The sequence below is a fragment of the Aegilops tauschii genome, chromosome 7, assembly GCF_002575655.3.
Source record: "Aegilops tauschii subsp. strangulata cultivar AL8/78 chromosome 7, Aet v6.0, whole genome shotgun sequence".
NCBI lineage: Eukaryota > Viridiplantae > Streptophyta > Magnoliopsida > Poales > Poaceae > Aegilops > Aegilops tauschii.
Window position 1 is genome coordinate 531,614,691 of NC_053041.3, and position 14,175 is coordinate 531,628,865.

Here is a 14,175-nt window from a genome sequence, read left to right on the forward strand (position 1 = left end):
GTGTGAATACATAGACAAACAGAGTGTCCCTAGTATGCCTCTACTTGACTAGCTCGTAAATCAAAGATGGTTAAGTTTCCTAGCCATAGACATGTGTTATCATTTGATGAACGGGATCACATCATTAGAGAATGATGTGATGGACAAGACCCATCCGTTAGCTTAGCATAATGATCGTTTAGTTTATTGCTATTGCTTTCTTCATGACTTATACATGTTCCTATGACTATGAGATTATGCAACTCCCAAATACCGGAGGAACACTTAGTGTGATATCAAACGTTACAACGTAACTGGGTGATTATAAAGATGCTCTACAGGTGTCTCCGATGGTGTTTGTTGAGTTGGCATAGATCGAGATTAGGATTTTTCACTCCGATTGTCGGAGAGGTATCTCTAGGCCCTCTCGGTAATGCACATCACTATAAGCCTTGCAAGCAATGTGACTAATGAGTTAGTTACGGGATGATGCATTACGGAACGAGTAAAGAGACTTTCCGGTAACAAGATTGAACTAGGTATTGAGATACCGACGATCGAATCTCGGGCAAGTAACATATCGATGACAAAGGGAACAACGTATGTTGTTATGCGGTTTGACCGATAAAGATCTCCGTAGAACATGTAGGAACCAATATGATCATCCAGGTTCCGCTATTGGTTATTGACCGGAGATGAGTCTCGGTCATGTCTACATAGTTCTCGAACTCTTAGGGTCCGCACGCTTAACATTCGATGATGATCGGTATTATGAGTTTATGTGTTTTGATGTACCGAAGGTAGTTCGGAGTCCCGGATGTGATCACGGACATGACGAGGAGTCTCGAAATGGTCGAGACATAAAGATTGATATATATTGGACGATGTTATTCGGACACCGGATGAGTTCCGGGGGTCACAGGATAAATATCGGAGTGCCGGGGGGTTATTGGAACCCCCAGGGGAACTAATGGGCCAACATGGGCCTTGTGAGAGAGAGGAGGGGCCCTTAGGGCTGCCCCCCCCCTTGAGGAGTCTGAATTGGACTAGGAGGGGGCGGCGCCCCCTCTTTCCCTCCCCTCTCTCCCTCTCCTTCCTTCCCCCTCTCTCTTCCCTTGTTGGAAACCTACTAGGAATAGGATTCCTAGTAGGAATCCTACTTGGGGCGCGCCCCATGAGGGCCGGCTGGCCTCCCCCTTGCTCCTTTATATACGGGGGCAGGGGGGCACCCTAGAACACACAAGTTGAAAGTTGTCTTAGTCGTGTGCGGTGCCCCCCTCCACAGATTTCCACCTCGGTCATATCGTTGTAGAGCTTAGGCGAAGCCCTGCGTTGGTAACTTCATCATCAGTATCACCACGCCGTCGTGCTGACGAAACTCTCCCTCGACCTCGGCTGGATCAAGAGTACGAGGGACGTCACCGAGCTGAACGTGTGCAGATCGCGGAGGTACCGTGCGTTCGGTACTTGGATCGGTTGGATCGTGGAGACGTTCGACTACATCAACCGCGTTACTAAACGCTTCCGCTTTCGGTCTACGAGGGTACGTGAACACACTCTCCCGCTCGTTGTTATTCATCACCTAGATGGATCTTGCGTGTGCGTAGGAATTTTTTTGAAATTACTGCGTTCCCCAACAACCTGGACCTAGGGCGTTGGCCCCGTTAGGCATGGCGACGGCGCCCTTGGCGATGTTCGTGAGGGGTGGATGGAAAGCGTCATGACTGCATGGGCGGTGAGGTGCCGGTGGATCTCCTCCGCACTGCAGGCTCTCTCCCGCTGCACTTGGTGGCTTAGGATCACGGTCGTCGGCCTCGGTGCGTTCGCGGGGGCTGGTAGAGATGCCATAGGACCGGAGGAAACTCTGGATGAATCGTTCATCCCAACGGTGGCGACGACTAGGGTCGCCGTTCTCCTCCTTGCAGGGGCCGTCGAGGTCCCTGCCCTCCATCCCGACCCCATGCCCGGGTGAAAACCCAAAATCTCCTTAGATTGGGTGGCGGCGGCACTGCGTGTGTCGTACCCTTCTTGGAGGCGCCGCCTGGGGCGTTTGGGTGCTCGGTTAGAGGAACTACAGGCGGAGGGGATGGGACCAGCGGCAACAGGTGGTGTTCGCGACGGAGGAGCGGCGTGGCATCTTGCACGTCGACAACGGCGGGTCTCAGCGGCATGGAGCAGCGGGGTCTCGCCGGTGGGTTTGTGATGATGGACGAGCGCAGGATGGTGGCGTTGTCTGGCGTCGTGGTGGCGTCGAAGGCAGCTAGACCGGGCAAGGTACATGCAGCAGTACAACACTGAAGATGGATTGGTGGCAGGTGGCTGCGGCGGCCTCATATCCGGCAGGCGTCCTGGTTGAGGAGTGCGCCGGACTGGTGGGTGCCCCATACCCGGCAGGAGTCCTAGTTGGGACCTCAGGTCTTAGATGTTAGGTTTGGCTGCGAGGTCTGTTTGGTATTAGGCCCAGACTATCAGCATCCCTTCATCAACTGGATAGGAGTAGCGACAGATGTTGCCTAGATGGTGGCTTTAGTCTTACTGATTGTATGACTTTGTAAGGTCTTGTGTGAATAATTAATAAAGTGGCTGCATGCATCGTCCAGATGCAGAGACCGGGGGTCCTCCTCCTTTTCTAAAAAATAAATAAATAAAAATATCAATGAATTCTCTTCCAGAAACTATCCTAAGACTACATAGAAATTATTCAATCTCTGACACTCTAACCTTAGATTTAGGACTAAGAGGCCATTTGGTGATTGGAAGAATAGATTTAAGATCCTTGACAAGATGTCATTCCATCATTTCCCTACCCAAGTTAAGCTTGTTCTTGCTTGTTGCATTCTTTGTAACTGGGTCAGTGGGGTGTTGATGAGTATGTGCTAAAGGAGGAGGATGGCTGATGATGTTTAGTCCGGCCATGGTGTAAAGGCACATGACAATGAAACTTGAAAGAGCAAAAGGTTTGAATGGACTGAGATTAATGTGGGCTAACAGGGGTAACATGAGAATCTCTGAAGAAGAAGAAGAAGATGCATTTTCCTATTCATCACCATTGATGAATCTTCCCTCCATTGAACCATATGACTCTTAGTTTGTACGGTCATTTGTTAGTAGTTAGGACGAACTATCTTTTTTTAGTAGCAAGGAGTGAAACAATGTTAATTTCGTATCACATGATGTTTATTTGACACTGCCTATGTAGAGCAATGTGTGTTATGGTCACCATTAGTAAGAAAGGGTGACCACATTATGCAGGGAGCAACCAAACACCATGATTTTGAATCTTCACAGCCATAACCCCTAAGCACGGCCAACCAATTGCCATGTATCAAACGACATCATGATGTAATATAGGCAACCAAATTTTTTACAGAACATGCTTTAGAGCCGATATGATCTCAATCAGGCTCTACTGGCCATAGATGGAAGAGGCCAAAATGGTTGTGTATCTTCGTCCATGGTGCCAGCAGTTACAGGAGTGGGCGCATCTGTATCCACTATCACCAGCAACACATTGTATACATGATTATATAAGTGAAATGTGCCATTAGTCTATTTACCTAAATTGATTGACCGCTTTAGGCCAACAACTCAGGAATTAATCGATTTAGGCCATAGGCTCGTTAATTTGATCAAATAAAGCCACAATCAATTTAGAAGGAAAAGAATGTTGGCACCATGGACGAATAACATGGCATTCACCAACTTAGTCAATGTGCGATTTTTCCTCTCGGCCACTCCATTTGATTGAGGTGAATAGGGAGGCGTCCTCTCATGAATAATACCATGTTCCTCACAAAATTCATCAAAAACTTTTGGAAAATACTCTCCACCACGATCGGGCCTAAGACGCTTGATCTTTCTCTCTAGCTGATTTTCAACTTCAACTTTATAGATTTTAAAGTAGTCTAATGCTTCATCTTTAGTTTGCAACAAATAAACATAGCAAAATCTAGTCGCATCATCAATCAAAGTCATGAAATATCTCTTTCCACCTTTTGTCAACACACCATTCATCTCACAAAGATCAGAATGTATGAGTTCTAGAGGTGCCAAGTTTTTCTCCTCGGCAGCCTTATGAGGCTTTCGAGGTTGCTTAGATTGCACACAACTATGGCACTTAGAACCTTTGGCAACTGTAAAGTTCGGAATTAAACTCATGCTGGATAGCCGAGACATTAAACCAAAATTAATATGACATAAACGAGAGTGCCAAATACTTGCATCATCATTAACACTAGCACAAATTTGGTTTATTGACTTATTGCAAAAATCTGAAAGAGAAAAACGGAACAAGCCTCCGCACTCATAGCCTTTTCCTATAAATTGTCCAAATCTTGACACGATTACTTTATTGGACTCTAAAACTACCTTAAATCCATCTCGACATAGAAGGGAGCCGCTAACTAGATTCTTGTTCATAGTAGGGACATGTTGCACGTTCCTTAGTTGCATGATCTTTCCCGAAGTAAACTTCAGATCCACCGTGCCAATGCCACGAACAGAAGCATGTGACCTATTCCCCATTAGGACGGAAGAATCCCTTGCGACCTGATAAGAAGTAAACAGGGAGATGTCAGCACACACATGAACGTTAGCACCCGAATCAATCCACCACGAAGATGATTGAAATACTGAAAGCACAATAGGTAAATTACCATACCCATCAGTATTGCTAGCGGTCACCATGTTGACAGTCTTGGAGCTTGTTTTCCCTCTGCGGTCTGCACGTTCAGGGCATTCCTTGGAAAAGTGTCCAGGCTTCCCACAGGCGTAGCACTCTAGATCAGCCTTGTTGAACTTCTTCTTCTTGAAGGTAGTAGTCTTGGTAGGCTTGTTAAAAACAGGTTTGTTCTTCCCTTTGTTCTTGTTCTGTGGGTACCTCTGCACCATGTTAGCAGTAGGCTGAACCTCACCTCCTTTTTCAGTAGTATCTTTAGCCCGAGCTTTTTCTTCAACATCAAGAGATGCAATCAGATTTTCAACTGATATCTCCTGTCTCTTATGCTTCAGAGTTGTGGCGAAATTCCTCCATGAAGGAGGCAACTTTGCAATCATGCACCCAGCCACGAATTTGTCGGGTAGAACACATTTAAGGAGTTCAAGTTCCTTCACAATGCACTGTATCTCATGAGCTTGTTCAACCACAGAACGGTTATTCACCATCTTGTAGTCATGAAAACTCTCCATGATGTACAGTTCACTGCATGCATCTGTTGCACCGAATTTTGCATTCAGTGCATCCCACAGAGTCTTTCCGTCATTTATGTGCATGTACACATCACACAGACGGTCAGCAAGAACACTCAGAATGCATCCCACAAACATAGTATTGGCTTCCTGGAATTTTCTCTGAACTTCGCCAGTCATTCCCTCTGGAGCACCAACACTAACGTGGAAAACTTTCAGAGCAGTAAGCCAGAGCGTGGTCTTCACCTGCCACCTCTTAAAGTGCACACCGGTAAATTTATCCGGCCTCAGTGCATCAGCGAATCCAGCCATAGTTAACTCAGGAAATTGCTGACAATTAGGTTTTTGGATTGTTGGAATATTAGGCAAGTTCATGATTAATTCCAGTAAATAATGCATGACTAGAAGAGATACTAGCATGCAATAATTTAGCAAACTAGAAGAACAGCAAGACATGCATAACAGCAGCAAACACGTAACAATAGCTGTAGAGACAGACATGAACAGAGGATGTTGGACGTACTGATCGTTAGCTATTATGGGTGCCACAGTGTTGATGACGATGTTGGCGACGATCTGCTGCTGACGGCGATGAATACGACGATGAGTAGCACCGCCCGACTTGGACGGAAGACGACCCGTGATGACGAATTTGAGCAGTCGCGCACAGCGCTTCCCAAAAACCTAATTCGTCCTCTCCCGGTGCAGGATCGCAAAGACGAACGGTTCCGGAGACCTGCTCTCCCACGCGCCGATGCACGCCGGCGTTTGGGATGGAGTAGACTACGATAGCGGCGCAAGTTGTGAGATGAGGCAAAACCCTAGGTGTATTCGGTGTATCTCTGGCCGCAGCCGGTAGCTGTATATATATTAGGACCAGAGGCGGTATTGTGTCGCGACCACAATCCCAAACCGACTCGGTTTCTCATTCGTATACTTACCGGACAAGAAATCAAGAACTTGTCTGCCAAGACATAAAAATAAAACGGCAAAAGGAAGCTGCGCTCCTGCAAGGAGACGGACCGGATTTCGGCGGACCATTCACGCGCATGTCGCATGTACGCCTCGCCTCGCCTCGCGAGCGCGCGCGTGTGGTTTTCCCTTTCTCTTCTCACACACCACTTAGAGTGGTGGAGAGAACCCACTATATAAAGAGGTCCAACTCTTCTTCAACTTCCGGGGTGGGACTAAACTTAGCACCACCACTTGCCATTCTACACATGGGCTTTGAGATTTTAGAAATTGCTATGGGCCTAACCCATTAATTCTAACAAAGAAAACTGTCATGTAGCTGCCATGTCAGCCTACCTTTGACTGCTCACAAATTGACTAATTTTATAGGGCTCTTTTTGCAACAACGTCGACTTCCTTGTTCCATTGCTTTAAAAAAGGATTATATTGTAATATCATCCTTTTTGTTACGTGTACTTGAGTATTGAACATCACACTGAGTAGTCTATGTTCAGTTCAGGTGTTATTTTTGAGTTGCTCATTTGCATAAAACTATAATACATTGGAAGCTAAGTAGTTGATTAAGGGCATCTTCAACACGGATCCTCAAACCGTCCGCATACATCCGGACCGCACGGTTCAGACATGTTCTGCCATCTTGAGAAGCGCGTCCCCCCGCGCGCGTCAGCGGTCTGAATGCCCGCAACCACTCTCCCCTCCCCCCCCCCCCCCCCCCCACCACACACACACACACACCGGGGTCTCCAGTTTGCGGGAAAAAGGGCGTCCGCACTGTCAACCGTGAAGGAGGAGCCACCGTCCCCGACGGGTGTCCGCGTGAAGCGGGAGCCGACATCCCTACTCTAACAGGTGAAGGACGAATCCGCGTCCCTGCCGTGTAACCGTAGCACGTGAAGGACGAGCCCGCGTCCCCAGGCACCTCTACCGCGTCAAGGACAAGCCGGCATCGCCCTGACGGCACAAACGGCACACCCTTATTAACGGGTCGTTATCGCCGCCACGCCGCAACCACCGCCCGATCAAGGAGGAGCTGCCGCACATGGTCACGAAGGCGCGTAGCAGCATCCTCCACTACCTCGGAGGAGGTGTTTACGGCGGTGCCTCGGGCTTGAGGGCCGTTATATCCGAGGAGGAGGGCGAGGGCAAATAAAACATTGGAAAATCTCAAGACAACTTCTTCTCCAAGGATGAAACTAGTGCTATTTAGACCAAATGTAAGGCTGCATACATTTCTCAGAAGGGGGCTTGTGACTCCCATGAAAATAAGTACTCCAGTACTCCTGCAGGTATTTTGTAGGCAATACATAGTGCCCTTGTTTCATGTGCATTATGCAATGTCACTACATGGAGACAAAAATACGACTCTGTACTGCGCTTGACCAGAGGAGTGTCAAAATTCATAAACAGTTTCAGTTTCCCTGCACATATAATTTACAAAGAGCTGTAGTCTTGCAACGGACACTATATCTTAGAAGCTGATGAACTATGCACAAGCACACTAGCCTGGTAATATGTGCTAGGCCGCACCCAAGTGAAAGGCAAAACAGAGACAAACCAAACCAAACTGAAAACCATATCACCAAAACCAGCTAGTTCGGCTATCAACAGCCTTGACTGTAGACGCTACCAGGGGCATATGGCCATACATGGAAGCAAATGCATTCAAACATCTAGATCTCCGCAAATCATGGCCTTTTGAACTGCTGATGCCGGTCGATCCGATCTCGAATATCCTTCCTGCAGTAACAATAACAACGTCGGCATGAGTGTGGTGTCACCTCCTGATAACAATAACATCCAGGCTATTATGTTTACATGACTTGGTTCTTTTTTGGTTTTCTGTATTGACATCAAATTAGTATTACTCCTATCTCCTCTAATGGTTGTTGCAGCAAGTTTTTTATGGCTTCCATATGGTTGTTGCTAATTCAAACAAGGCACTTCAAGTAATGCTAAAAGTAACTGACCAGCATACAGAAAAAGCAACGAATTTTCAGACTAGTTGTTTTCCTAATCGACACTTACTGAACAAGCTCAGGGCGACTCGGGGGCGAAACCCTAGCCGCCCGCCGGTTTCCCCCTGCCTCCCCTCCTCCCCCGCCGCCGCCGGCAGCCGCCCGCGCGGCGGTAGGCGGCGGCGGGGTTTCCCCGCGCACCCGCCTCGACGTTGGAGGCGCCCCCACCCCGCATCAGACGCCGCCGCCTGCCTCCCCAGCTCCTGGTGGCCGCCGACGCAGGCCCTCTGTGGCGGCCGTCGGTCGCCGGAGCTGTCGCTAGCCCCTCTCCAGATCCTGTGGGGGTCTCCTGGGAAGGTCCGACTGCCAGATCAGGCCGGCTCGGCCCTGGATCGGGGCCGGCTCCTCTCTGGCGGCTGGTGGGCCGGGGATCGCCGGATCCGCCCGGATCTGGCCGGCGCGGCCCTGCCTCGTCGCCCGGCTTGGGTGCTCGCGGTGTGGTCTCCCTGGTGGCGGCGGTGTGGGTCGCTCTCCGTGCTTTGACGGGATGTACGCGGTGGGTGGATGCCGGGGCGGTGTGGACAGCGTGGCTTCTCGACGGGCGACGGCCGTGGGAGCTGGTGGTCCGCGACTTCGGCTGTGTGGGCGGCGAGGTCTCGGTGGACGTCTACTACGGTGGGTCGGGGTGCCCCGTCACCCGGCGTGCCTGCTTCGATGAAGTCCAACGCCTTCTCCGGCTGCGTGCGCTCCCCTGGCCAGGTCTGTGGCCGGATGGATGGGACGGGGGCGGGATCGGGGGAAACCCTTGGCCATCGGCGGAGGCCACGACAATGGCGGCGCCTTTGTGGGCGTCGGTTCCCTTCTTGGAGGCCTTGTTGAGATCCTATCCCGTTTCTCACTGTGCTCTTCATTTGGGCGAAAGCTCTAGTTCCCCTTGCGGGCGACGGCGTCGTACCTTCGTCGCGCTCCTTCTTGAAGGCGTCGCCTGGGGTTCCCGGAAGCACGGTGGGCGCTTTGTGGTGCGTGTGAGGTGTTTGGCGGCGGCCATGTGTGCGGCGTTTTATCTATTTTACCGCTGATTTTCATCTTGTGGTAGCGCTCCATCTGCTTGGCGATGTTCTAGCGTAGGTGGTGGTCGTCATTTGGCGTCTTGGTGGCGTTGATGGCGGAGGAGCCTTCCAAGGTTGGCACTTCAATCTGCTTGGAGATGGATCAGTGGAAGATGGCGGAGACGACACCTGTGAGTGCGTCAGACCAGTTTATGCCCCAGACCCGGTATGTGGCTAGGCTGGGGATTCCGGCTTTTGATGTTAGGTTTAGGTGAGTGGTCTGGGTAGTGGCCCAGCTAGCACCCCTTCATCATATGGATAGGAGTAGCGGCATATGTTGCCTAGATGGTGGATTCAGGCATATTGTCGTAACACTTTGTAAGGTCCTCGAGAATAATCAATAAAGTGGCCGTATGCATCTTCCAGATGCAGAGGCCGGGGGTCATCCTCCTTTTCTAAAAAAAAAAATAGAGTGATGGGTAGAGTTATTGTAACACCGTTCAATCGGGACTTTTGAGGAAATTATCACATTTGATAGCAATATACATACAACTAAGAATTAAGATATTTTAACTATATCAAGTTCAAGTTCCGAAAGCCTCGCGTGATCACAACGCCGTAAGCCATTTACTAGCAACATAGGTCGTGTTCATGTCCGCCATGGGCAAATCTTGCATACAACAACTGGGTTCCATTTAAGTCATCAATCTGACAAAACTTTTGGTAAATAACTATTTTACTGTTCATCGTCAGAATGTTGTGAGGGTGAACTGGCCTAGTTTCACCACTGATGGCCACACAGCGTATTGGCTCAGGAATTACCCTGAGGAGATCGCTGGCGCAGTGCATGTTGATGTAGCTTTGCTATGGCTTAAATGAAATCTCCCATTCTTCGCAGATGAGATACTGTGTGTACATAATTAACATGTTCTAACTGAAGCTTTCTTCTGAATATATTCAGTTCACAAGCTTTCCTGAAAGACAGGTAGGTTGGCAAGAGCATAGCAGGGTATCATCTGTAGGTCCCTGTTTTTGCTGATAATCCATTTGGATGGCAAAATTTACAGGCAAAAACGAATCAAGATTGACAGTCTAAAAAAAAGACATTTGCCGCCTTAAGTAAAACTAAGCATCACTAGTAATTCCCCAACGATTGAATTTATCAACACTGAGAGGTGAGAACAAATGTGAAGATCATTGCAGTGCATCAAGTGGGAACTAATTCAACTAAATAAGACTATATAAAAAATTAACTCAAAAAAGAATTAAGGGTATATAAGTTCTTCAGAAGATAGCATAGAAGAATTTCAATGGTGCGCAGGGATGCTTACAGACCTTGGACCCATATTGGTGGAGTTCCAGTTACATTTGCAACAAGAAAAGACATAGCAATGTCCTCACAATTCCTGCCAAGCATTGGTGGAAATCTTAATACATCCTACATAGGGTACCATTTCAGCATAATGTACATAACTGAAGAGAACTTTCTACAAATGTAGATGCAGTAATATAGAGTTATATATACCTATTCTCTGTCACATAATCGCGTATCGACGGTAGCATGTGGTTGGTATATAGATCCAAATACCGCTTATGGAGAAAACTCGCTTTGGAAAGTACCATGCTGTATGTCCCTGTTCTCCAAACTGACCACCAGCTTCCATATCTGTACTCTTTGGTATTGCCTCTCTGCAGGGGAAACTGATTCAGTTAACATGACTACTTTCTAGTAATATCCATGCAGAGGAAATAATGATCCACTAGAATGCAGAAATACAGGTAGTTATGCACTTGTACCGGGTCAGCAGGCCAGTGTATCCGGGGCACGAAGCCGACCATGGCAGAGGGCGCGCTCCGCCAGACGCCGAAGGCGAACCGCAGCGTGGAGCACGGCACGACGAGGTCGTCGTCGACGGAGAAGACGGCGTCCGTCCTGAGCCCCTGGATCGGCCTGAACCTGTTGTTGAGGCTGTTTCCCCTGTTCATCACGAACCCAACGTCGGCGGCGCCGCGGCTGCAGTTGAGGACGCTCCGGCGCAGGGCCTCCGGCGGCTCCCGCGGCTCGCTCCACACGACGTGGACGGCGTCCACGCCCGCGCAGACGGAGTAGTGCGCGACGGCTCTCTTCAGGAGGTCGTAGCGCTTCCACGTGTTGATCACCACGGCGTAGCCGCCGCCGCTGATGGGGGTGGGGGAGGACGGTGTTAGCCGCCGCAGCCGCGGGTAATTAGTCGAGCAGGTGGCGTACGCGGCACCTGCGGCTGGTTATTGGCCAGTACTCACCGTGGCAAGGCGGCGGCGGAAGCATCGGGCTCCGGGCGGTGGAGCGTGACGCAGAGCATGAGGATGGCGCCGGCGGCGAGAGCGAGCAGGCACGCGAGGAATCTGCCGGCTCTGGCCGCGGGAGCGTGGCGAGGGGGCGCGGGGGCGAGGGGCTGGCGGCGGCGGGCGCCGTTCCACCGGTGCGTCGCGGCCTGCAGCTGCAGCAGCTGCTTGGCCGTCCCCAGCATCGCAGGCAGCGTTCCCCAAGACGGTGGCGTCGCGGGAGCCCAGAGGCCGCGGGCAGAGCAAGAAGAAGAAAGAGACAGAGCTCTCCCGGCGAGCGAGCAAAGCCTTGGCCTTGGCGTGTGCCCAGTGTGCACCACCTGACCGGCGATGGCGACACTGAAGTAGTAGTACTGGTCAACTCGCTCGCTCGACGCCAGTGGTGGAGCTGAGCTGAGAGGAGGGCGAGCTGACTTGAGCTGAGCTGAGATCGCCTTGCTTTTCCTAATGCAGATGCAGCGGAAGAATCTCCGGTGGTTGGGCCACACCCACGGTGGTCAGCTGGCTGGAGCAGGTGGCAGCGTAAAGAAACATTCCCCTCCGATCTCGGCTACGCATGGACCGCGCGCACAAATTCAGTGAGAAATATACTCACTCAATCTGAGCTAACCAAGTTTTTTTTTGCGAGATAATCTGGGTTAACCAAGTTATATGGAGTACAATTTCTAGAGCTCTAGCCGTCATATCGGTCCCATCGCTATAATAACCACCATTATGACTTACTACGATTTTGATCGAAAAAGTCAATTGAGCAGAGTGACCGTCCCACCTTCTATCGCCATAAATTTCGGCGGGCGCGCGACTTCATATTTGGAGGTTGGGCGAGACGATATGGCGCGCCCTTCATCCATCCAAATATTGGGGCGACGGATATTTAAAGACGCGTGCTTCCCTTGGTGTCTTTCACATACTCGCACCACATTCGTTTCGTGCCACCTCCAAAGCCCAGACCCCGTGAATTGGCCCATGTCACCTTAGCTGAGTCGTTTCCCGGTCCTCCTACACTTTGTCGTAGCCCCATGCCTTCTTCCGTTGCCAGGCCCGTCATGCCACCGCTTTCAACGTGCGACCTCAAAGTGTTCGATGACTTGCCTAGAGGTAAATTTTTCCAACATTTTCTTGTAGATTTAGTTTACGGCTCATAAATTCGTGCAGATGACGTAGGATTCACATAATGTGTAGATGATTCGGATGAAGGAGGTAAATTTTTTTCCTGATTCCTCATGGATTTCTCGAGCTACAAGTCCATGAATGAAATCATGGACGCCGAAGAAGACAAGGTGATATTGATGTTTGTTGAATGTATAGCATCAACCGTAAACAAAGAGGAAGCCTTTAGGGCCGCAGGTTGGTCGTTTCAACGAAGCAGAATCGAAGGCCATGAGCGACACATGCTCGATTACTTTGTGTTAGGTTCTACATTCCCATGATACGTGTTTCGGCGACACTTCTGCATCACCAAACGGCTGTTCCATCGAATTGCCGAAGACATGCACGTCAATGAACCTTCCTTTCAACAATAGATAAACGCCACCAGTCTCCTAGGTCCCCCCCCCTTTTAAGAAGATAGCCACAACACTTTAGGAGGATTGCATATTGCTCTCTTGCAGATGCATGGACGTCACTTTTTTGAATGGCCGAAGATACAACAATCAGTGCACGAAAGTTACGTGGTGCGTGTTTATGGACCGCAATATCTGCATGCACCCAAATCCGGAGGACACGACCAGGCTTCTAGTGATGTATGAAGCAAAAGGCTGGCCTGTGATGCTTGGGAGTGATGACCGTATGCACTGGAGTGTAAGAATTACCTTGCAACCTGGCACTGTCAATTTACCGGGCATTGTAAGGATCCAACCATAGTTTTTGAAAGATGTTGCTCTGAAGGTCGTGGATCTGCATTGCTACTTTGGGTTGCCTAGATCTCATAATACCATCAATGTCTTGCATAGATCTCATATGTTTGCATGGCTAGCTGTTGGTACTTCTTCACCTTGCAATTTCATGGTGAATGGCCATCGATATGCCCAAAGCTACTAACTGGACGATGGCAACTATACATCACAGTCAACATTTATGAAGATAATTTCTAATCTCGAGAGCAGGAACATAAGCATTTCGCCAAGGCGCAAGAAGCTCAGAGAAAATACATGGAGAGGGCACTGAAGTACCGCAATCAAGATTTTCAATTTTCCGAGACCCTGCTCATTTCTGGAACAAGTTTGTCTTCGTAAATGCCATGACATGTTGTGTGATCCTATGCGGCATGATCATCGAGGATGAGAGGAATATACCAGACCCCATTGACTATGAAGATATTGGCACAATCGTTAGCCTTGCGGGCACACATGTCGCATTCAAGCATTTCTTGAGGCGTATCGGAAGATTGAAGACCGGGACTCCCATCATGATTGACCGAGGATCACATTGAGAATAACTTGCAGCTAGATGAGAGATCGTGTTCTTAAATTTCTTTCAAATTCATTTAGTTTTACTTGCAAAAATAATTGAATATTTATGCATTTCGATTATTTGTTGTATTCGGAATGGTTTGTAATAATATTTGTTGAATTATCCTCATTGTTTGATCTAAATTGTTGTAAATATGCTAGAAAGAACATATGACCCAACGACAAATGGGTCCTACTTGCAGGAAAAATATAGAGACCACATTATAGCAACTTTGCGTTTGTGCAAACCTCCACAAC

At 49.2% G+C, this 14,175-nt stretch overlaps 1 protein-coding gene across 2 annotated transcripts; it reads right to left on the minus strand.

Annotated features, from left to right (window-relative positions):
• Positions 1–7,536: 7,536 nt before the first annotated feature.
• LOC109761666 (glycosylinositol phosphorylceramide mannosyl transferase 1) lies at positions 7,537–12,026 on the minus strand. 2 transcript variants are annotated; one of them, XM_020320488.4, is made up of 5 exons: positions 11,426–12,026; positions 10,940–11,321; positions 10,668–10,831; positions 10,478–10,548; positions 7,537–7,875 (listed from the first exon to the last, which is right to left on the minus strand). In XM_020320488.4, the coding sequence occupies exons 1-5, from the start codon at positions 11,650–11,652 to the stop codon at positions 7,715–7,717; spliced, it is 1,005 nt and encodes a 334-aa protein (XP_020176077.1). In that variant the 5' UTR covers positions 11,653–12,026; the 3' UTR covers positions 7,537–7,714. The 2 variants fall into 2 exon arrangements, with proteins under 2 accessions (XP_020176077.1, XP_073361117.1); XM_073505016.1 differs by lacking the exon at positions 7,537–7,875 and having other exon boundaries at positions 10,478–10,580; positions 11,426–12,021.
• Positions 12,027–14,175: the final 2,149 nt, after the last annotated feature.